This window comes from Palaemon carinicauda, chromosome 4 (assembly GCF_036898095.1).
Source record: "Palaemon carinicauda isolate YSFRI2023 chromosome 4, ASM3689809v2, whole genome shotgun sequence".
NCBI classification, from domain to species: Eukaryota; Metazoa; Arthropoda; class Malacostraca; order Decapoda; family Palaemonidae; genus Palaemon; species Palaemon carinicauda.
The window spans coordinates 87,304,098-87,329,242 of record NC_090728.1 but is presented as its reverse complement, the minus strand read 5'-3'; the positions used below and the strand labels follow the sequence as shown (position 1 = coordinate 87,329,242).

The window sequence follows — 25,145 nt, the reverse complement described above, 5'->3', positions numbered from 1 at the left end:
CTGACTTGTAGATTCTGGTTAGCCCTGGCTGCGTCCTGGAGGACTTTATCCACTTCTTCTTGTGGGAAAAGAGATTTACCCCAACAGGAAGAGTTAATAAGCCTATTAGGCTCGTGCCTAATAGAAGCCTCCACCAGAACATGTTTCCTGTAGTTTGTCCTCGCGGTCCAGAAATCATGCAGGTCTATTTGATAAGTCTGCAGGAGACCCTTCGCCAGTACCCAAAAGATCGATTCTTCGCCATAAAGGGAGGCTATCAATTCTGAGGATGCGAGGGAGTGAAGGGATCTGGCTAACCTATTCCTTGTTTCAAACTCCGTTTTCAGTAAGTGATCCGGGAGCTTAGGAAGTCTCTCTTAAAAGAGGGAGGAGGCACAGTCCGGATCGAGTTTACCGACCGTGAAGGTCGTCGGAGCATCCCTCCAAAAGTCGCTTGGAGCAGGCATAAGGAGAGAGGCGAGGTCCGTCTCCTTAAGGGTTGGCATAGGGAGGCCGTCCTTAATGGCTTGAACGGTTAACTCTGATACTTTGTCAGCGAGAGGCGCAGGAACATCCGGGGGTGAGGTAAAAATTGTGTAAGCACCTTTATGAGGGGTTGATTTAGAATTCGTGTAGCCCCATTCAGAAAGGGTACGAGCCCAGACAGCTTGAGCTTGTTCCTTTGGGAAAATCACTGTTCCCTTAGGAACCTTGTCCATCCTGATGAGAGCGTGTTTCCTCAGGCGAACGAACCCGTTAAAAGGAAACTGGAGGTCAGGAGGGTAGAACTCCAAGTCCTCTAAAGGGCGGGTACCTAATCCCTCGAGAGTCAAGGTGCCATCCAGGTACGGAGCATGCCGAGCAAACCGCCAAGGGTTGTTCTTATCGAACGGCGGTAGCTTAGAGGTGTCAGGTCTACGGTCGGAACTGGGTGAGATCCGGAACGGATAAGCTCAGCGACCATATCCTTAAGCTCCGTCATTAAGGATGAGTGTTTCTCCACCCTTGTGTCCACCATCTCTTGAACCATTGACATAAGAGCAACCGGATAGGGGTCAGACTGGCTAACCGGAGCTGAAGCCTTGGCTTTAGCGGACTTGCCCCTCTGTCCTTTAGAAGGAGGAGGGGTTTTTGACATTACTGGGATGTCGGCGGATGTGGAAGGTACGGGGACCGGGGACAAGGCCGGAGGCGTAATTGACGTGCTGGGTTTGGTCTTGGGTTTCTTAAGAGGCTTAACCTTGGGGCGAACCGATAAGGACCCATCCCAAGGCGAAGCTGAGGGCTTGTCAAAGCCCAGGAAGGAAGAGGAAGTAGAAGGGTAGGAGAAAGAAAAGAGTCTGCCAGATCCTCTACACCACTTACCTGCTCATCCATCGGCTCAAGGTGGATATCTAGCGCCGAAACGTCGCCGGAAAGTTGGTGCTCCTCTGGGGCGGGTAAAGCCGTTCTAATGGCCTCGAGGAGCGGTGTAGCGAGGTCGTTGGGTACGGCGGCCGAGGGGGATCCTGGGAAAAGCCGGGAGGCCATGTCCCCGTCCAACATGTAAGGGCAGCCTTGAGGGGCGTTTCTGCCGAACCCCGAGACCCAAGTCCGGAGGCTGGTTTTGGCCGCCTTGAGGGACTCCTCGTCAGCCTGAAAGAGGGGGGTAGAGTTAGAACGAGCTTGATATGAATAAGTGAAGTAACAGACTCAGGTTAAGAAAAACATATTACTGTACTCGTCCAATAACGAAGAATTCCCAAAAACTAAAAATAACAAGTATATGAATGATAATATTGAGAAATCTTACCTCATCTTTGAGGAGGATGGAGGAGAGCTCATAGCAGAGAGAACAGGACTCTGGGAACCAGACCATATAAGGGGTCTGGCCTACTTCCTGGGCGAAGGAGGTCGCGCAGTGAGCGTGGGACCGGCAGACGTCATGGCCTACCGGATCTGAAAACGTCGCCGGGCAACCCTTGGAGGCGCAGCGGACTTTCTGTAATATAAAAGAATATATAAGTACACCAACTCCCTTAAACACTCGAACTTAACCTAAAAGGTAAGAGAGAAGATTGGCATGCATAACACTTAAAGAGGTAAGGCCAAGGGAGGGGAGGGTGGTAGAGTCTATATGAATGTGTTTAGTAGGTTCGGGGGATTCAAAAGGAACCGAAGCTCCTAGTAATTACTGCTTGGACTACAATGGATTTAGGCATAATGTCGTAAATAAGGAATGCTCCGTAGTGCGCCGGAGTTCCGGGGAAATGTACCGGAGCTCCTAAGTACAGTAATTACTTTTGAACTAATGAATTTAGGCATAGTGTCATGAAAATGGAATGCTCCGTAGTGCGCCGGAGGTCCGGTGAGATGTGGCTTTGGATAGAAAGTATCTCCGGTAAATGATCTCCGGTAGGTAGTATACCGGAGTTACAAAAAAGGGGGTGGGGGGATCGGAGAATAACATTAGGTTTTTGTCGTGTGAAGGGGCCGTAGCCCGGAGTCAAAGGTGCTGAAGGCCATCAAGGGGAGGGATTCCCAGTCGAAGGGGAGCACCTGAGTAAAATAGGTAAGAAATGTGTTCCCAGCTCCAGTACAATAACGGAAACCCATGGCGGAGCTCTGGGGTAAACGGGGTCCGGACCCAAGTGCCCAGGCCGGAGCGGGAAGGTAGGGTGGGACCATGAGGGGGAGGGGGAACATGATTGGCAGCTCGAGAGCAGGCCATAAGGAACTAACCTAAAATAGGGAGACTCTAACACGACAAGACCTAAAGTAATGAATTAAACACTAGCCTATAGACAGAGCAAGTAATCTACGAAGCAAATGTTGATTAATAATCCCAAAAGAGATGAGAGAGGGGGAGAAGCCAGCTTCTTGTGAGGAAAATATTCCGTAACAGTAATATAAAATTGAAAAGCGGGGAAACTCCAGCCCCTCTCACTCGTAAGGTTACTAAGCTCAATCTAGTAATAAAAACACAAACCTTAAACACGAAAAACATATGTAACACATAACTGTCCGTAGTAGTACATAGAACTCAAAACTAAAATTAGCGAAGAATAGGCGAAAGGGCAATAAAAGACACTCTCTGAGAAACGGAACTCTAGAATAGAAATGACGAGCAAGTCCAAAACTGAATGTAAAGCATGAAGAGAAACCTCGTTGCAAGTAAGAAGAGCTTACCTAGGGTAGGGTACTAAACTGTAATAAAACGCCGAACGCTATTCTTCACTAACGCAACAACACGGACTCGGAAGCGACTCATTAAGTACCCAATAGTAAAAAAGGGGGTTCTATAACAAGGGCTCAAGGCCACTTAATCTATCATAAGATTAATAAAAGAACCTAGCATAATGTAAATACCTGAGGGCATGTAAACAAAGCGTGAGGAGGGAACGCGTAGAAGACGCGGTATGGCATCAAGCCGGTCGCACTAAAACACACTCAAAACGTAAATAAGGCGTACAAGCCCGGGCAAAAAATAATGCCAAAACAAACTATGGTACTTAACATTGGTGCAGGAGGAAGGAGAGCTTCAGCCATGGCGAAGTAATCCAAAAAACAACGAAAAAGGCACACACAAAAAGAATGGTAGCGTCGCGACACGAGTCCAAAAGAAGGATGAACAGATGGCGCTAGGGTTGGGCGTCGGTGGAGTGGTTCAGGTTGGTTTGGTTAGTGCCGCTGTAGCGGCTCATCCCTTATTGGCGAAGGAATTCTCTAAATGGAAGACGACCTGTGAAAAGTGGTTTTCACATGCCCTATCTTTATACACGACGCCCTAAGGGTGTTCGCACGAGGGTAGTAACCTCTGCATTCCATGCTTTAACTTTCTCTGGTATATTTGGAAGTTATTTATAAAAGAAAAGTGACAAGAAGGACCTTTTCACCGGGCGACACAGGTCGACCCAGAAAATAATATTTTAAATAGTGGTTATTTAATTAGGTTCTTTAAAGTAATTAAGCAACAGTTTGAATATCATTTTGTAAAGATGGTGGATGTTTAATGATGATAGTTGTTTAAGTAAGAGACATAGAGAGAGAAAATAGTTGTTTAAGTAAGAGATATAGAGAGAGAAAATTTTATACGATAAATTTTTTCAAAGTGTGGAATTTTCGTCAGAATTTTCCATGGGTGATATTTTCGTGGGTGGAATTTTGTGGAAGAAATTTTCAGAGGTCAAACTTTCTGACCACCATTTTAGACTATAACACACTTTGCAACTTACAAATGTGGCATAGATGGAAGAGAAACTTCTTTGTCTATTTTCCTAGGTTAGTAAAAACTTTTAAATAAGGAATGTGTAATATAGGCTGTTTAGCAGCAAGAGCCTGTGTATTTCCCTTGGCAAAATTATTATGCAAACAACTAACCAACCATTAATCTGTAATAATTATTTTTTCTCTCGACTAAAGTTTAGGTCATAAATATCAGCTAGTAAAATCTTCAAGATTTACTAGCCAAGCTACATCCAAGTTGGAAAAGCAGGATGTTGCAGGCCCAAGAGCTCCAGTGCGGAAAGTAGATAGCAAAGTAACAAATAAACTATATATAAGAAATAATAGAAAATATCTAAAGGATATTTTAGAATACATTAAAATACAGGCCTGAGTCATATATAAACTATAAAATGAGACATGTCAACCTGTTCAACAGAAAAGTCTTTTTACCAGCAAAGTTTGAACTTCAGAAGTTCCACTGATTCAACAGCCAGGTTAGGAAGATTATTCCACAATCTGGCCACAGTTAGAATAAAACTTCTAGAATACAGTAGTTGTGAATATTGGGATGAAGAAAGTAAGACTGAGAATTAACTGGATACCCAGCACTATGTACAGGATGATAGAGTCTGGTTAGGTTGAATGTAAAGAATGATTAAAATTGTGAAAAATATGCAAATTTTGCAAAGAACTATAAAAAAAATGATGCCATGGATTATTATCCAGATCAGGAATAATTATTTTCATAAACTGCATTTGGTATTAATGAGATAATTAAAACATTTTGTCAGGATATATTGATCACTGGAAATTTTGAATAGAATTGTCAATACGGCAATTTTTTGTGCAGTTGGAGAAGAAACAGACGATGTGTTTCTCTTAAAGAAATTTTGTAATCAAGAATCACATCTAGAATTTCAAATGAGTTGTATATGAGTTGTCAATGAAAAAATCAGGATATTGAGTAGCCAGTGTTGAGCAGATATTAGTGTAGAATACAGTATACACATTTATTTAGAATTGCTACTAAATTGGCATAGTAAGTTTCAGCTTGTAGCATTTAGATTTCCAGCTATAATATGTTATTTACTATAGATCATATGTACCCATTTTTGATGATGGTAACAGCTTTCATAATGCTTTTGTGATTTCTGCATAGAACATAAATTTATTTCTTTAAATAAGAAAGTCATCAATTTAGAAGAAAAAATAGTTTACAATACTGCAATTGGCTAAACAACCAATATTTCTTGACAAAATAAATACACACAATCTTGTATGCTCCCTCCTTGTGTAAGCTTTATTTTGTGTACATTTTGATGAAATGTTTTTAAAACTTGTTCATCTGGCTTTATAGATTTATTAGCTTGCAGTGTACAAAATATTACAAGAAAGTGATATTGCTCCAGTAATCACTGATATTGCCACTAGTACAGTATATGAGGGTAGGGGGATGTTTGTCAAATGTGCTCAGCCTGTGCTTAGGTTACCTTAGATCCTTTTTTCCTAACATTTGCAAACTTCCAATAAGTCAAAAAGCCTATAAAATCCATATAAATGTAAATAGCATAGCATTGAAATATGCAGTAGAATAAAGGGAGTAAGAAAACTTATTGAAACTCCCATTGATATATCGTTTGAGCAATGAAAATGTGACACTGTAAACCTGCTCATATTACATGATCAAAATTTACCCAGTACTGTAGAAGTTATTTTACGAGTAACATCAGCAGTATCAGTAGTAATATTAGTAGTATGATTTTGTAATGGTTTCATCAATGCACAGCAATGCAATCCATAGGTGCTTTATGTATGTGTGTGCATTATAATGTTGGTTATTAAAAGTAATGAATGCTATGTGGCATCATTAAAAAAAAACGAATTACTGAACAGTTTAGAAGTTTGGTCACAGTAGCTCAATAGGAATTAAATATTGGAAGGGAAGCTGCATGATTTGAGTAGGCCATCGTCTTCCTGTAAATTTTCTAGAAATCTTTCTTTATTGAGAGTTTTAGCAGCAGCTCATTGGCATACCTAGTAGGTTTCCACTATACGTTTTCTTAAAGAATCATGGTTTGCTTATAAAGATTGCTAGACTAGGCTCCATAGTGATTGCAGGACTCTGGTGTGATTAATTTGGATTCAAGTTGATTTTTAACTCTCTTACTTTACAAGTATGTTGGGTTTTAATTTAATGATTGATTTGGTATATTTCAAAGAATAATTTAGATCAAGAAATATAATTTAGAGCTACAATCCATTTTTTTTTTTAAATAGCTTTACTAAATTGGAGTCGCGTGTTTCAAAACTGTAGTTTGAGATGGTTTGGTAAAAGTAAACTACTGTAGATCAGGTTGGGAAATCGTAACCTTGTTATGTTACTTCCAATTAGATTTATCCCCTCTCATTCCTCCACTGGTATCCCACCTGCAGTAGAGTGTGGGAGTCAGCATTATGAACATCAAGGGCAGTTCATATAAATCTTCCCACTGTTATCCCTACATTAAGGGGTCGGTTGCTGCACCAGGCATGGTTTATACTTAGTGTATTTACTTTTGCATGCCCTTGCAGTCATCAACCACGGTTTTTTCAATATTAAACTTAGCCGGTGATCATATAAGCTGTCAGCTCTGCTGCCCGACAGAAAAACCTAAGGACAAAATACGCCAGCGATCGCTATACAGGTGGGGGTGTACATCAACAGCGCCATCTGTCGAGCAGGTACTCAAGTACTCCATGTAAACACAGAACCAATTTTCTCTCTGTCGTGCCACCGGCAAGACCTACTAAATACGCTGTTGCTTACTGGATTGATTTTCACAGATTTTGGTGAAGTACTCATTTCTAGTTATTAGCTTTCGCTTTGCAGAGGTTATCTTCAATACTTCCTTGCATTCTTTGATTGAATTTTGGATTATTTGTTGACGACTTGGATAGATTTTGAATTCCCCTTTGACTAATTCAAGATGGCTGACCCTTCTCAAGTCCCTAAATACAGAAAGTGTAGTGCTAGGGACTGTTCAAGGCGTCTTCCGAAGGCCTCTATCGATCCGCACACCATTTGTTCCAATTGTCGGAGTAAAACCTGTCAATTGGAAGATCGATGTGAGGAATGCGTTGGGCTTTCGGAATTCGATTTTCTCGAATTCCTGAAATATTCACGTAGGCTAGAGAGAGATAGAGTCAGGAGAAGTTCATCTCGCTCCGTTGATTTTTCCTCTCCCCATGCCCCACAACCTATTCCTTCCCCTGTAGTGGTTGCTCCTGATCCCCCTTCTAGCACTCAACAACCTTCGATGGCGGATATGATGCGTGCCATCCAGGCTCTGGGTGAGAGAGTCGAGTCATTGGCGAGTGACTGTAATCAACTCATGGCAGACGTCAAGGAGTTGAAGGGTAAGAGTGCAGTGGGTAGTGACAAAGTGAGTGGCAGTGTTGTGGAAAGTGTTAGTGTTGCGCTTGAGGGTGCGTCTGTTCGTGCCTGTCGTCCTCCCAGTCCGGGACCTCTTGCAAGTTCCCAAGCCCAGGGGAGAAGCAATGTCGTACGACCAAAGGGTTCGACAGGCTTTAATCAGCGGACAGACGTTCCCTCCGTGGTTTCGGACGTATCTTGCCAAGATCGCCCCACCCACAAGAAGACGAGAGAGCCCATTTATTCCTCGTCTGCGGAAGATGTTTCTCGGAAGAAACAATGGACCAAGGTCTCACGACCTCTCAAACGCAAGGTCCCTTCCGCGCAAGTCCAACGGCCCAGTTGTAGCCACTGGGTCAGTTCGGACTCGCTGCAGTCTTCCGATGACTGCACACCTCCTAAGAGAGGCAAAGCGGTACCGCAACAGGCAGTAACACCGTCTGTTGCCGCACCTGCTACTGTAGACCCTAAGTGGGCTTTGCTGCAGACCATGCAGACACAGTTGTCATCTTTAATGCAGGACTTTCGTGCGGAGAAGGTTGACGCTGCACCCGTTAGCCTACAACCAACCACGGTTGTGCGTCCAGTTGACGCTGAGGCTACCTTCTCCCGCACTCCAGCTGTGAGAGTCCCGCCACCCATGCACACTGTACCCTGCCAGCCGCATGTTGACGTTCGCCGACGCACGGAACCCTCCGTTGACGTTCGCGAGTTACAACAACAACAACCTAAGTTGTTTTGTTTTAACGCGGTGCGTCAACCTCCGCAACCCACTGTGGTTACCCCTACTCGCCCACAGCAGACTAGACAGTCAGGAGTAGACGCTTTGCGCCCCCGCGCAGCTATGGTTGTTGCCAGCTCACAGACTGGCCAACAGTTCCATGACGTTGCGTCCAGTGCAGTCACGCATGCACCCGTGCTGCCGGACTCAGCTGACCAGCCAATGCCTACTCCTTTGCCGCTTCCTCCTCAGCATTCAGACGATGGACTCTCTGATGATGACGACGCTGCACACCTTGACGACCCGCACACGGACATCGACGAACCCAAGACCACGCCTCCCTCCTTGGACTTTAGGAAAGTACTTGCACTGTTCAAGGATATGTATCCCGATCAGTTTGTTTCTGCGGCCCCACGCTCACCTCCATCTGAGTTCGCTTTAGGCACGCAGTCATCCGCGCCTGCCTTTACGAAGCTCGTCCTCGCCCGCTCGTCCAAGAGAGCTTTAAGGGTGTTGGGAGATTGGATGCAGTCCAAAAAGCACCTTGGGAAGACAGCTTTCTTGTTTCCCCCTGCCAAACTCGCTTCCAGATCGAGCGTCTGGTTTGCCACGAGAGAAGTTCTCGGCTTGGGAGTTCCTGCCTCTGCCCAGGGCGACTTCTCAAGTCTAGTAGACTCTCCCCGCAGGCTGGCCATGAGACGCTCCAAGATTTGTTGGACTCCTTCAGATTTAGATCATCTGATGAAAGGAGTGTTCAGAGCCTTCGAAGTGTTTAACTTTTTGGATTGGTGTTTGGGAGCGTTGAGCAGGAAGACCTCCCCTTCTGACAAGGAAACTTCCATGCTCATTATGTCCTGCATGGACAAGGCCATACGGGACGGTTCCAGTGAGCTTGCGGCTTCGTTCGTTTCCGGGGTCCTCAAGAAACGGGAAAACCTTTGCTCCTTCTTGTCAGCTGGAGTAACATAATGTCAGAAATCGGAGCTTATGTTTGCTCCTCTCTCGAAGTGCCTTTTCCCAGAGGAGTTGATCAAGGAGATTGCTGCCTCCTTGATTCAAAAAGACACGCATGACCTGGTTGCGTCATCCGCACGCAAAGCCACCCCTTTGCCTACCGTGTCTAGACCCAGGATGGATACTCCAGCGTCAAGATTTATTCCGCCCTTTCGTGGCAGAGCCACCAGCAGAGGAGGTGCTCGTGCCGAAGGGAAACGTGGGAGCAAGAAGAAAGGTACCAAGTCCTTTAGAGGCAGAGTCTGACTGCCACCTTCTTCAGACAGCAGTGGGAGTCAGACTCAAGAACTACTGGCAGTCCTGGGAGAACAGGGGCGCAGATGCACAATCTGTGAAGTTGCTCAGAGAAGGGTACAAGATCCCATTCTTGCGCAAGCCCCCTCTAGCAACGACTCCCATCGACCTCTCTCCCAGGTACAGAGAGGAGGACAAGAGACTAGCGTTGAAGCAAGAGGTGTCTCTCTTACTAGAAAAGGGAGCGGTAGTCAAAGTCCGGGACCATCAATCCCCGGGCTTCTACAACCGTCTCTTCTTAGTGGTAAAGAAGACAGGAGGGTGGAGACCGGTGCTAGACGTCAGTGCTCTGAATGTCTTTGTCACAAAGCAGACGTTCGCCATGGAGACGACAAAGTCTGTTCTAGCAGCGGTCAGGAAGGAAGACTGGATGGTCTCTTTAGACCTCAAGGACGCTTACTTTCACGTCCCCATCCACCCAGATTCCCAACCTTTTCTAAGGTTCGTTTACGGGAAGGTTGTCTACCAATTTCAAGCCCTGTGCTTTGGCCTAAGCACGGCGCCTCTTGTCTTTACGAAACTGATGAGGAATATTGCCAAATTCCTGCATTTAGCAGACATCAGAGCCTCCCTCTATTTGGACGACTGGCTTTTAAGAGCTTCGTCCAGTCGTCGCTGTCTGGAGAATCTAAAGTGGACTCTAGATCTGACCAAGGAATTGGGTCTCCTGGTCAATATGGAAAAGTCCCAACTGGTCCCATCCCAAACTATAGTGTACCTAGGGATGGAGATTCACAGTCAAGCTTTTCGGGCTTTTCCGTCGGCCCCCAGAATAAGTCAAGCCCAAGGATGCATCCAGAACATGCTAATGAAGGACCGATGTTCAGTCAGACAGTGGATGAGTCTGATAGGGACGCTTTCATCACTGGACCAGTTCATTGCGTTAGGGAGACTGCACCTCCGTCCCCTTCAATTTCACCTGGCTGTTCACTGGAGAAAGGACAAGACGCTAGAAGCGGTCTCGATCCCTATTTCCAAGAAGATGAAGTCATCACTGACCTGGTGGAAGGACAACATCAACCTCAGAGAGGGTCTGCCCCTGACTGTTCAGACCCCCAACCACGTTCTCTTCTCGGACGCATCGGACACGGGCTGGGGTGTGACATTAGACGGTCGGGAATGCTCGGGCACCTGGAACTCGGAGCAAAGAGCGTTACATATCAACTGCAAGGAGCTACTGGCAGTTCATCTGGCCTTGAAAAGCTTCAAGTCCCTCCTTCTAGGCAAGGTGGTGGAGGTGAACTCCGACAACACCACGGCCTTGGCGTACATCTCCAAGCAAGGAGGGACCCATTCTATGAAGTTGTACGAGATCGCAAGGGCCCTCCTCACCTGGTCAAGAGATCTAAACCTGTCTCTAGTAACGAGGTTCATTCAAGGCAACATGAATGTCATGGCGGACCGCCTCAGTCGGAAGGGTCAAATCATCCCAACAGAATGGACCCTTCACAAGAATGTATGCAAGAGACTTTGGGCCACATGGGGCCAACCTACCATAGATCTCTTTGCAACCTCAATGACCAAGAGGCTCCCAAATTATTGCTCGCCAATCCCGGACCCAGCAGCAGTTCATATAGATGCTTTTCTACTGGATTGGTCCCATCTAGACCTTTATGCATTCCCCCCGTTCAAGATTGTCAACAAGGTACTGCAGAAGTTCGCCTCTCACGAAGGGACAAGGTTGACGTTGGTTGCTCCCCTCTGGCCCGCGAGAGAATGGTTCACCGAGGTACTGCAATGGCTGGTGGACGTTCCCAGAACTCTTCCGCTAAGAGTGGACCTTCTACGTCAGCCACACGTAAAGAAGGTACACCCAAGCCTCCACGCTCTTCGTCTGACTGCCTTCAGACTATCGAAAGACTCTCGAGAGCTAGAGGCTTTTCGAAGGAGGCAGCCAGGGCGATTGCTAGAGCAAGGAGGACATCCACTCTTAGAGTCTACCAGTCGAAGTGGGAAGTCTTCCGAAGCTGGTGCAAGTCAGTATCAGTATCCTCAACCAGTACCTCTGTAACTCAAATAGCTGACTTCCTTTTATACCTGAGGAAGGAAAGATCTCTTTCAGCTCCCACGATCAAGGGTTACAGAAGCATGTTGGCAGCAGTCTTCCGTCACAGAGGCTTAGATCTTTCCAACAACAAAGATCTACAGGACCTCCTTAAGTATTTTGAGACCTCGAAGGAGCGTCGTTTGGCCACACCAGGTTGGAATTTAGACGTGGTACTAAGATTCCTTATGTCAGAAAGGTTCGAGCCGCTACAATCAGCCTCCTTTAAAGATCTCACTTTAAAGACTCTTTTCCTCGTCTGCTTAGCTACAGCTAAAAGAGTCAGTGAGATACACGCCTTCAGCAGGAACATCGGATTTTCATCTGAAACGGCTACATGTTCTTTGCAGCTTGGTTTTCTAGCCAAAAACGAACTACCTTCTCGTCCTTGGCCGAAATCGTTCGATATTCCAAGCCTTTCTAATTTGGTTGGAAATGAACTAGAAAGAGTCTTGTGCCCTGTTAGAGCTCTTAAGTTCTATTTAAAACGAACTAAACCTTTACGAGGACAGTCAGAAGCTTTATGGTGTGCTATTAAGAAACCTTCTTTACCTATGTCGAAGAATGCAGTTTCCTATTATATTAGACTGTTGATACGAGAAGCTCATTCCCATCTGAATGAGGAAGACCATGCTTTGCTGAAGGTAAGGACACATGAAGTTAGAGCTGTCGCAACTTCAGTGGCCTTCAAACAAAACAGATCTCTGCAGAGTATAATGGACGCAACCTATTGGAGAAGCAAGTCAGTGTTCGCGTCTTTCTATCTTAAAGATGTCCAGTCTCTTTACGAGAACTGCTACACCCTGGGACCATTCGTAGCAGCGAGTGCAGTAGTGGGTGAGGGCTCAACCACTACATTCCCCTAATTCCATAACCTTTTTTAATCTTTCTCTTGAAATGTTTTTTATTGTTGTTTTTGGGTTGTCCGGAAGGCTAAGAAGCCTTTCGCATCCTGGTTGATTTGGCGGGTGGTCAAATTCTTTTCTTGAGAAGCGCCTAGATTAGAGGTTTTGATGAGGTCCTTTAGTATGGGTTGCAACCCTTGATACTTCAGCTCCTAGGAGTCGCTCAGCATCCTATGAGGATCGCGAGGCTCAGTAAGGAAGACGTACTTAAAAAGGCAGAGTAATTGTTCAAGTCGACTTCCTTACCAGGTACTTATTTATTTTATGTTTGTTATTTTGAATAACTGCTAAAATGAAATACAAAATACTTAGCTCTTAATAATGTAAACATGTAATGCTGGTCTCTACCCACCCCCCTGGGTGTGAATCAGCTTATATGATCACCGGCTAAGTTTAATATTGAAAAATGGTATTTTTATTAATAAAATAAATTTTTGAATATACTTACCCGGTGATCATATATTAAAGGACCCTCCCTTCCTCCCCAATAGAGACCCAGTGGACCGAGGAGAAAATTGGTTCTGTGTTTACATGGAGTACTTGAGTACCTGCTCGACAGATGGCGCTGTTGATGTACACCCCCACCTGTATAGCGATCGCTGGCGTATTTTGTCCTTAGGTTTTTCTGTCGGGCAGCAGAGCTGACAGCTTATATGATCACCGGGTAAGTATATTCAAAAATTTATTTTATCAATAAAAATAACATATTGGGGTATAAATCTTCTTTCTCACCGTTATCATTTCGTCAAAGGGTCGGTTGCTGCATGGTTTATAAGTTTCAGAGTGCTTTTACAATTATATGCCCTTGCATTCATCATCCCATCAGCCACAGTTATTGGCTGTGGGCCTAGCCTTTGATTTAATAGTCCAACTGCAAAGTAGCACTTCCCATAGTAATTGGAAGTGGGCCTAACCTTTTGCTAAAAGTAAGACTAATGTAGCAGTGGTAGTATTCTTACACCCTTACCACAGGGCATATAAATAAAGTCTTAATAATGAAATTTTGTATGTTTATGCTCATCTGATGTTCATATATGTGGCCAGCCTCCTCCCCACTGTCCTCTGTTGTCAAGAAGATGGGGCATAATTTTGACTTGAAAGCTGATGAGACAGAGAGAATGGCGTATAATTTACTGCTCATCGTCGGAATGCTCATTTCTTTACTAAGTGCATGTGTTTATTGAATGGAAGAAAATGAGAATTTTACTTGTAAAGGTTGATTAAACCGAGCTTCTGGAGATGAAGTAATATGAATATTAGGTGAGTTTAGATATGAGACATTTTATTATAAAATTCTACTTTTAGCTATACAGTATTTATTAAGTGATTCAGCAAGTAATATTCAGGAGATGGAAGTGATGAAAACAGTAGTATCATCTGCACATGTAACATGTTTGTTTTGTAAGTCACCCACATAATATATGTATTTAATAAGAAAAGTAATGGGACAAGAAAAACCCCTTAAGAAATGCCAGATATTACAGCCTATAGTCGCTATTGGTACCCATCTATGAGTACTACAATATATAACTTGAAAATTAAATAATAAGGCTAAGAAAAGATCTACCCACTCCCATCTGGTTCACTTTGAAAGCATTAGCCTTGTGAGCATAAGTAAAGTGATGGGTCTACTTGGAAGAAAATTGGATGTATTCAAAGGATAAAAAAATAAATAATGTAAACTATTTCTTGTAGTGAGACGCCCGTTTCTCCTGCTATGTCTCGCAGTTTATTGATTAAATATACAAATAATGACTTGTGGTTTCCTGGAAGCTTGGAATCTGGACCATATTAATGGGCTGCTAGCTGATTACAAGTTTTTTCTTCTTTATTTGAAGAAGCACAGAAGTGTCTGGCAAGATTTATTGCTAAATAAATTAGTTTTCTGGGTCGATCTGTGGCGCCGGGTGAAAAGAGTCCTTCTTATATATCTTTTCTGATAAAACCTTCCAATTATACCAGAGAAAGAAAAAGCATGGAATGCTGAGGTTACTACCCTCGCGCGAGCACCTTTTGGGTGTCGTGTATAAAGCAAAGGCGCGTGAAAACCACTATTCACAGGTTGTCTTCCATTTAGTTAATTCCTTCGTCAAAGGGATGGGCCGATACAAAGGTCCTAGCCAACCACCACCGCCACGACGCGAGCGCCATCTGAACAACATCCTTCTTTTTGGAATACAAAGTGTTGAATTGATTTGTTGTGCTCTCGGTCTTTTTTATCTATCGTGGATTTATTTTGTCATGTCCGAAGCTCCATCTTCACACATTCCAATGTTAAGTACCATAGTTTGTTTTGACAGTATTTTATTGTACCGGGCTTTTGTTTTATATCCAGTATAGTCTGTTTTATTATTCCCGTCTGGCCTTTCATGGCGGCCATTGTTTGTTCACTTGTTTGGGAATTCATCTTTGTCTGCCCGTTTAGTACTCTGTCACTTAGGTTCTTGGTTAAGTCCCTGGCCTTATGCCTTTAGAACCGTTATTATTTTTATTTTTATTTTTTTGTGTATTTATGCTCATGGTACTTTTTGCTAGTAAGTCCAGCCTACGAACGAGATAGCGATTTAGCTTTGTTTTTGTTTAGTACCCGCCCCTCCGAGGCGTTCGTCACTCGACTGTGCTATTTATTTTAAGTTTTAGCAGATGCTATTCTTCGATCGTAGTGTTATATGGATGTACATTTTTATTTTATACGTTTATAATAGTGTTGTGTGATTTTTAGTCCTGTTTTTGTGTCCAAGAGAGCGAGAGATTGGGGTCCCCGTTTTCTGTTCGCAGTCACGAGTTACCCCTTTCTCTCGTTTTCTTTCTTAGCTCTGGTGGTTGAGCGGATTTCCCGTTTTCCGTTTTGTGCGTTCAACGGGTTCTCCCTCTCTCACCTCTCCTCCCCTCACCTCTCCCCCCCTCACCTCTCCCCCCCTCACCTCTCCCCCTCGGGGTGGATGATAACTTACGAGTTATTTAATTTTCGTGACTTTTCAATTGTTAGCGTTATTTTGGTCCGTGTTTCGTCCTCTCCCCGTTACGGCTCGGGAGTAGTTTATGAACGTTTTCCACTCCGCCTTGAGTTCTACTCCGGCTTGAGGGATTCTCAATGACTTTCGTTCTATTGTTATATTTATATATTGTTTACTGCATGGGACGGGCTTCATATTGTTTAGATACGACCCTCCGGTGGCCCTTACTGCGGTCTCAGGCCACGGCCATATCCACAATAGCCATTGTTATTACAATTGTGTTTTTATTCACAATAATTATTCAGGACCTTTCTTCTCCCACCGGCCTCACCGGAGTTTGTAAATACGCTTTGCTATGATCTAAGCCTTAGCCTTTAGCTGCGGCTTGGCTTTTATATCTTCACAATTGGATTATTAGCCACAATTGAATTATTCAGGGTATCTCATCATCCTCCGGCGTCACCGGAGGTCGCCCATACACTTCACACTTATATTTGCCTTGCCTTTGGCTAAGACGGCATTATTCAGGACATCTCATTACGCTCCGGCTTCACCGGAGGTCGCCCATACACTTAACACTTATATTTGCCTTGCCTTTAGCTAAGGCTGGTGTTTATATTTATTTTAAGGGCATGTCATTGCTTCCCCGACCCTCGCAGGTCGGCAGATTGCTTTAAGTTATTTATCCTTATGTCATTAACAGACATTAGGTAAATTACAAATATACAAACATTTGGATATTATAGTGCCAACAATGGTTTTGGGCGAATAGCGATTTAAACGTTTGCGATTTAGTCTGTTAGTTTGTACTCGCCCCAGGAAGGTTCGATTTAGACTATATCCTTATTTATTGGTTACGTTGTCGTTATTCTTCGTTCTTGGTTATTACAATGACTAAAAATGAAAAAGATAAAGGAAAAAATAAAAATAAAATAAAAGCAATCAGTTTTTTACTTTCCTTATATTATTGTGTGATGTTAGCTTTTATTATGTAACCTTGAGAGTGAGAGCATAGGGTGCTCGTTTATTAGCTCGAGTAAGGGAGGTGATTTTCCCGTTCTCCGTTTTTATACGTTCACGAGTTATTCAGGCCTCCTCTTATTATCAGAGTTGATGATAGTACGTTTAATGTTATACACGTTTTATTGATGTGGTTACTGTTAATATAGCTAACACTATTAGTAGGAACGTTGGTGTATGAGTCATTAATTGGGTTCGATTTATACCGACACCCTTAGCTCCGCCTTGAGTTATGCTTAGCTCCGCCTTGAGTTATACGCCGCTATAATGAATACTCATTGGGTGAGAACTAGTCAGATATTTGGAGTGCAACGGTGAAATCCGGCACTCAGACTCCGGCTGAGGCCTTTTGCACACGAACCTTTGTCATGTTTGATCTCAATTACACCTTTCCGGCCCCTTTTTTCATCGAATCTCCGGCTTCGCTGGAGATAACTCAAACATTCTTTGAGGTTAATGTTATCGTACCGGTGACGGTCACGATCTCACGGGGACTGACCTTTGCTACCGGATCTCCCATACAAACAGAGATCAAGCAGACGTCCAGAACCGGAGTTAACAATGTGATACCGATGAGGATTTCACAGTTTCATTATTACGGTCCCTTTTTCATCGAATCTCCGGCTTCACTGGAGATAACACAGACATTCAGTTTTAGAGAATGTTATCGTACCGATGAGGATCACGTTTTCACGATGCCGGACCTTTGTCACTGGTTCTCCGGTACAAACAGAGATCAATCAGATGATCAGAATCAGGGTATGAACCCTTTTTCATGAATAATCACAATATCGTCATTACGATCCTTTTCATCGAATCTCCGGCTTAACCGGATATCGTACAGGCGATCAGCATTGAGGTTAATATTAGATTTCCTCTGGTTCACGTTGTCACTATGACGGACCTTTGTTTGTACCGGGGATGGTTACCGGAGCTCCGGTACAGTCGGAGATCACTCAGACCACGGGTGGCCAATCTTTTGTTTTACCTGTAAAGGGAAGGATTTAACAAAAAAAAAAAAAATTATTTATGAACGTAACTATGCCTATATTTATGCATGTATTTAATTCTAACTATGTATAAATATGGATAAATATCCATACAACATCGTGTTCAAATGGAATTAAATTAATTATGCCTATATTTATGCATATTCAATCCTAACTATGTCTAAATATGGCTAAATATCCATACAACATAGTGTTCAAATAGAAATACATTAATTATGCCTATATTTATGCATAGTCAATTCTAACTATGTCTAGATATGGATAAATATCCATACAACATAGTGTTCATATAGAAATAAATTTCCACCCAGTGGCGAATGCGCCAACAGTGTCACATTTCATGAATACAAGTGGCGCACTATACCCCAGAAGATAATACATTAAATGACTTGTCTTTAAAATTGCTTTTTAAGAGTTATACAGCTGATCCCAGCCTGTGAATAGGATCGCTAACCAAAGTTCAAGGAACATCCAGACTTATGTCCCCTTTGTGTTACAGAAGGTTCGCCTTCATGGTTCCCATCAGGATGATGATGATTCTCTCTGGCCTGCAAGAGAGGCTCTCCGCCCTTGGGTATCGAGGTTGGGAAGGAATGCTCCATCTAGAGGTCCCTATCTCCTCGGAGTGTCCTCTCTAAGGTTGGACAACGACCCCATGGACGGGCAGGTAGGTGGGGATGAGTTTTGAGCCTTCAGCTTTGCAATTACCTACGTCACCGACCTAGGACCATTAAAGGATCCTGATGTTCATGTTACCCTGCATAAACTGTGACGGCTAAAAGCAACACATTCTAGGGAAAACCAAGGGGCTATGACGCAGCTCTAAGGTATGGTGGTGAGTCAGTGCCGTTCAGGAACTCGGATATAGGTGGTACCATAAATCTGGAGGGCATAGACGTCCTCCCTCTGGGGGACCTAGATTTTACTCCCAGGTACTAGAATTCCCATTCAACGGATTCGTTCGATTGAAAGAGATTGCCTTGGTTAGTTTAGACAAGGTACCGAAGGTAACGGTATTATTTCCTAAAGGGCAGGCCCGATCTGTCTGGACCAGGATGTTGTCAGCCTGGGGGGTACGATAATTCCAGGCTCTGCCCTTCCAGTTCGACCTACACGTTTGTTGGTCTGATCGGGTCAGTTGTGGGAAGTACGTTCTGTCTGAGACCTCTATCAGACAGGAATCGATAGTCGGTTTCCCACTCGTCATCACAGCCTTCCTCTGGTTCGACGCTTTTGTATCTGACTCCCCATCATCAGGTGGTCTACCTCACTGATTCCCCAGGTACACAGCCCAACTCCGTTGGGATGTTTTGCCTGCATACAGCCCTAGATCCGAACCCTCAGGCTCCTTTCATGGACACCAGAGAGGAAGCTACAGGAGTAGAAGACAGTCCCGCCATCAAGGCGGACCTAGAAAAAAGGGGGCTCGGAGAAGGGAAGGACCTAGATTCACTCCCTCACAACGCGGTGGTCCCGGTAGAGGGAAGACTTTACCACTTTCGTGACCATTGGACTCGGTCTGTGGGATCATAGCATAGTCTCTAACGGTTTGAGATGAAAATGGCCTCAAGGTCCTCCTCCTCTGCCAGTGACCTTCTCCCAGAAATCCACTCCCGTCCTGAAAGAGTACACCACAGGGTTACTCAAGAAAAAGCAATCAAACGACTATCTCTCAGGTACGGACCTTACTTCCCCGTGGGACCGTCACCACCTCTGTCGATCTTACCGACCTCTATTAGCTTGCGCCTATAGCTCGAAACTTCTCTTCTTATCTGGGTTTCCACCTAAGCAGGAAAGCCTTTGTGTTCAAGACATGCCCTTCGGCCTCAACATTGATCCCAGGATATTCACGAAACTGGGAGAGGCAGTGTTAGAACAACTCAGGAACCAAGAGATACAGATCATTGCTTATCTGGCCGGTTGGCTCATTTGGGCCCGGCCGGCCATAAAAGGCAACAGAGCTACGAAGGAATTACTTCGATTGCTCGACAACCTGTGATTTCGGGTCAATCTCCATAAGTCTCGCCTGCGACCATCAGGCCACTTAGAATGGTTAGCCATTCAGTGGGACCTTTCAAAGCACACGTTGTCTCTCCCTTCCAAAAGTAAGAGGAATAGGTTCCAAGATCAAGAATTTCTCAAGCACAAACAGGTGTCCAAAGAGCCTAGAAAGTATCCTCGGCCTTTTCCAATTCACTTCAGTAACAGATCTCCTAATAAAAGCCAAACTCAAGACATCAATCGATTTTGGAGAAAGAGAGCTACAGTACCTATAAGAAGACAAGGTCTCGAAGATCCCCTCTGTCTGGAAAATGAGACTACGCCCATGGTCCGAACCGAAGAACCTCTCCCAAGCGGTTCCTCTACAATTCCCACCTCCACAAGTGACATTCCATTCAGCCGTGTCTCTAAGTGGATGGGTGGATTTCTCCGAACATCAGATGTTTCAGGTTCTTGGTCACTAGCCATGAAACAGTCCCATATCAATGTTCTCGAAGCCATGGCAGTGTTCTTGACCCTGAAGAGAGAGACTCCTCCGAGGTCGACCCACATCAGAGTAGTGTCAGACAGCACAGACGAGGTACACTACGGAAACAGGGGAGGATCCAAATCACCCAACCTGAATCAGATCCTGGTCACTTTCTTCGCCTGGGCAACAGAAAAGAACTGGTTCCTGTCAGCACCTCACCTAGCGGGAGGCCAGGATGTGAGAACGGGCTCACTATCCAGGACGAGTCCCCTGGAGTCAGAATTTCATTCCGGTGGATACTCAGGCTCGTTCCAGGCATCCAGGTAGATCTATTCACATCTCAGATCAATCACAAACTTCCTTGTTATGTGACCCCAATCCTGGACCCTCGGGCTCATGCCATGGACGCATTACCCCGGGATTGGAACCATTAGAGGAAGATTTCCCTATCTCTCCCAGTGAATCTTCTAAAAACTTTTACACCGACTGCGCTCCTTCCGGGGCGCAGTGGCTTTAGTACCACCTCACTGCCCAAGAACAGTTGGTTTCCTCTCCTCCTCGAGTGGAAACTCCGTCCCATCCGGATCCCGTTCCTCAAACTGACCCAAGTATTCCAAACTCACTGTGTCAGATTACTCAAGGATGGCCAAAACCCTAACTTTGTGGACTACAGGAAGTTGGTAGCTCGTAGAGACGCGAACATTGAACTGGAAAACGATTTCTTCATCGAATCAGACAAAAGGGACTCGACAATTCGCCAATATGATTCGGCCGTTAACCCCCAAAATAGGTGGTCCCCTTGGAAAGTTATTCCTCTTCTCCAAGATACTTCTCTATGTCCGGTCACCACTCTCAGGGCCTTTTTAGCCACGACTGCTTCCCGATCGTCTGGCCCCTTGTTTATCAGAGAACAAGGAGGTACCATTCCCATACGTGGTATTAGGCTATAGATCCTATACTTCATTTAACAAGCCAATCCGGGATCATTTCCCCCAAAAGATGGACTTTGATGACCTTATAAAGTTCACGGGTTGGGAATCTCCTATGGTCTTCAAACGCCACTATCTAATGAACTTACAGGCTCTTAAATACCCAACAGTTGCAGCTGGGAGCCTTATCTCTCCCCAGTGATCTTTTGTTCTTCCTTTCATCCATCTCTTTTCTTCTCCCTCCTACCCGCCACTCGCACCACGACGCCGCTTCCTTGGTGGTTCGTTAGCCCTAAGTTTATTACATATTAGGTTATGTTTGTAACTATTATTGATTACCGTTGTTATAGGGTTGGGATATTCTTAGCCATGTCAGTTTTGTAGCATGTTTCCTCTGATACTCGGAGGCTTCCCTGTTATCATGTTTGTTTACCTTAATTATTTATGATTTTCTTTACATGGTGTTGTTTCTCTCCCCTCATTAAATTAGTTGTTATTGTTGGGCTTGGAAGGCATTCTCTGGTACATTTTCACCCGGCGCCACAGATCGACCCAGAAAAGGGATTTTGACGAAGGAAAAATCTATTTCTGGGGAGAGACCTGTGGCGCCCGGTGAAACCCTTCCCCTTTATTTTACACGATCCCACCCTTTCCTTTCCAAGCCGTCATGACCATTACAGAAGGATGTTGTTCAGATGGCGCTCGCGTCGTGGCGGTGGTGGTTGGCTAGGACCTTTGTATCGGCCCATCCCTTTGACGAAGGAATTAACTAAATGGAAGACAACCTGTGAATAGTGGTTTTCACGCGCCTTTGCTTTATACACGACACCCAAAAGGTGCTCGCGCGAGGGTAGTAACCTCAGCATTCCATGCTTTTTTCTTTCTCTGGTATAATTGGAAGGTTTTATCAGAAAAGATATATAAGAAGGACTCTTTTCACCGGGCGCCACAGGTCTCTCCCCAGAAATAGATTTTTCCTTCGTCAAAATCCCTTATTTGGAATTACTGTAGTGGGTTTTTAGGGAAGATATATTTTTATGAATTTTTTTTTTCAATACAAAATTCATAAGGGTTAGTTTGCTAAGATACCACTGATTAAATTCTATCATATTCTTGTTTATAATTGGAAGTTTATTTTTCACTTTAAACAAATGTGAGAATTATCTTATATGCCGTATTGTTTCATTATTTCTCATTCTCAAACTTATCTTCTTTGTGTTTTACAGAGTGATGCTATTCCAGAGATATTAAAGAATATGTTATTGGTCATGGAAACAACCCAAGTCTTCCACACTGCGGATGGATTCACACGTTTGTGGACTATAACTTGGGACCGCATTGATGCCTTCTTACCCGATTTTCGGCATCAACTCTTTAGAAGTCACCCTCCGTGTAAGTTGAAAAATAAATTAGACGCTTGCAATAACAGTTCTGTGTGGTTGATTAGTGCTTGAGAGCTAAAGCTAATTGGCAGTGTGAGTAAAGGCATGAAAAAAGTGTGTACTTTGTGCTCTTTTAAATATCTTTACATGTTTTCTTTCTGTACTGTGAATAATAATTGTGATACCTGAATATATGTTTACGTTATAAAAACCAAATTAACACTTAATATCTCTTGTCCCTTCTACAATTATCTTGTAAATGAGTGCATCCTTTGTTACTTGTATACAGTAAACTACTGTACACTTATTCTAAGTCATTATTTTTTATCATTGAGCATGTTGTATACATGTTATTATGTTGAGGAAATACATTATGTTCCTTACTTGTTGCTGCTCATATAATGAAAAAAAATACTCATTCTGTGATATATATGTGGTTATAGACTTTAGTACAGTAAATACTTTATTGCTCTTATATAATATACTGTAACTTGAATCCACAATGGTTATCCCTCTTCATTATATTAGAAGCAACTCTTACAGTAAGTATTAGTAATGTGAAGATACAGTATTTCATGCATGTAGTATGCAAATGCAGGGCTTTGTATTACAAGTGCATCGTGAAAATTTCAATTAACCCTTTAACCCCCAAAGGACGTACTGGTACGTTTCATAAAAGCCATCCCTTTACCCCCATGGAAGTACCGGTACGTCCTTGCAAAAAAATGCTATAGAATTTTTTTTTCATATTTTTGATAATTTTTTGAGAAAATTCAGGCATTTTCCAAGAGAATGAGACCAACCTGACCTCTCTATAACAAAAATTAAGGCTATTAGAGCAATTTAAATAAAATATACTGCAAAATGTGCTGGGAAAAAAATAACCCCCTGGGGGTTAAGGGTTGGAAATTTCCAAATAGCCTGGAGGTAAAAGAGTTGAAGAATATTTAGTAGAGTTTGTTGCTAGAGAAAACCTAGGCCTGTAAGTTTTGATTTATCAATGATTTGGTATCTTTGAAACCCTGGATGTTTTTATAGTGCTTCTCTCTTGAAGCTTGGATTGATACCAGCATTACACTAAAATTAAGAATTCCCCATTTTCTTTCCTTGCAATATTCTTACCCCTCAAATAAATTACTGAGACAATCTGGCATTCAAAGGCGATTATCTTGGCATACCTACGAAATAATTTCTTTGTACTGTAGTTTTAGTTCTCTAATTGTATGTGTGTGGTATATGAAGTTGTTTGCCAAGCTTCAGATTGTGGTTTATTTTTGTGAAACTCCCCTGATAGTCATAATACTTATCTCTCAAGGCCTGGTTTTACGTACAGTATGCCCTAAAACTAATTTGTTCCGTAACCGAAATACAAACCACGCTATTTACATTGGGTATTACTTTCGGCGTAGCTGAAATGACGAGCCATTAGATTTTAACGAGGGTTTCCTACCCCGCGCTAGTTAGCAGGGGTAGGGGGAGGGGTAGCTTGCTACCCCTCCCTCCCTCACACACCGGTGAAATGTCTCACTTCACTTTTGGCTCGGACAATGGACAGACGTGCCTGTCTTTGTACTCGCTTGGCAGCCATTTTTTTGTTTTGTCTTTACTTAATCACTTACTTTTCTTTTACTCAATATATATGTAAACATTTTTTCGTGTTTATGTATATATTTGAGTATAGAAATCAGTAAGTTTCCTTTTCAGAGTTCGTGCTTGTGTGTGTAGTGTACGATATCTCCGTGGAGCCCTCGGCAGTTAGGCCACCACGGTGTAATTTCATGGGTTGCGATCGAGTTTGACTTCGGTCTTTCTCTCTCTCTAGTGAGGTCGTTCACCCTTACTACGTTACCTTTACTACGTCTGAGTAGCTTCCTTCCCGTGTGGGTGGGGTTGCTACGCCGTATGTTTTGTCTCAATTAGTTTATGAATCTAATTGTATTGGTTGATTTTTCAGTTTTGTAGAACGATTCCTTTCGGGGTTTTCGTTCTTTATTTAGTGTTCATTCTTTTTTTTTTAAATTACGCAATTACATAGTTACATAATTATATTGTTATAATTCTGTGTTTGTTACAGCTCTCCTTCCGTGAGTGTAAGTGGTTGTGAGGGCACGTGCCTGTTGTGTAATTCTTGTGTTCTTTTTCCTCGAGATTCCTCTTCGGAGTCTTCCCGGGGGAATGAATGTTAACTAATGATTTTTGTTTTTATTTTTCACAGTTAATGATCTAGTTCGTTTCTATAATGTGGCAACGGAGTGAGCTGTCTTGTTGAGGCCTGGAGAATCTGCTGTTGCTGCCTCCCCTATAGATCTTCGTCAGGGGCGTGTCTCCTTCTCCTGGAAGTACTCCCGTGACAATTGACAGCTCTCCAGTTCATTTTAGAACACTCAGGATGCTCGCCTCCTTGGGTGGGTAACTTTCCTTCCGAGGGAAGTTTTCCTACCCAGGCTTGAGCTTTTTCCCTTTGGGGGGATCTCCTCTTGCCTTTTTTTCGTGCGACTATGCTCTTGGTGCTGAGCGGTCGCACCTGCAGTTACGCTCAAGGGGCTGGGCAACAGCAGGAGCCCCTCTTCGGAGGATTGCTCTTTTTAGGTCACTGGCTGACCCGTCTCTTCTACGAAGTGTTTCTCTTTCGTTCGCGAGGGAGTACACTCATAGAGACTCCTCTTCGGAGGACTCTTCTGCTGTTGTTGCTGTTGGCCGCCTTCGCCGTAAGGCTCACCGTCCGCTATGTCGTAGGGGCCTCCCGTCTCCCTATAAGGGTGCTAAGAGGCGCCTTTTTGAATCTCCGTATGCAGCCTGCAG

General features: G+C 43.8%; 1 protein-coding gene across 1 annotated transcript in view; it reads left to right on the top strand.

The window, feature by feature from the left end:
- Positions 1–25,145, top strand: part of garz (Sec7 domain-containing protein garz) — a 329,166-nt gene that overhangs the window by 159,288 nt on the left and 144,733 nt on the right. The window contains exon 11 of the mRNA XM_068371820.1: positions 22,188–22,353. Coding sequence (XP_068227921.1) covers positions 22,188–22,353 — 166 coding nt within the window. The remainder of the gene's footprint in view (positions 1–22,187; positions 22,354–25,145) is intronic.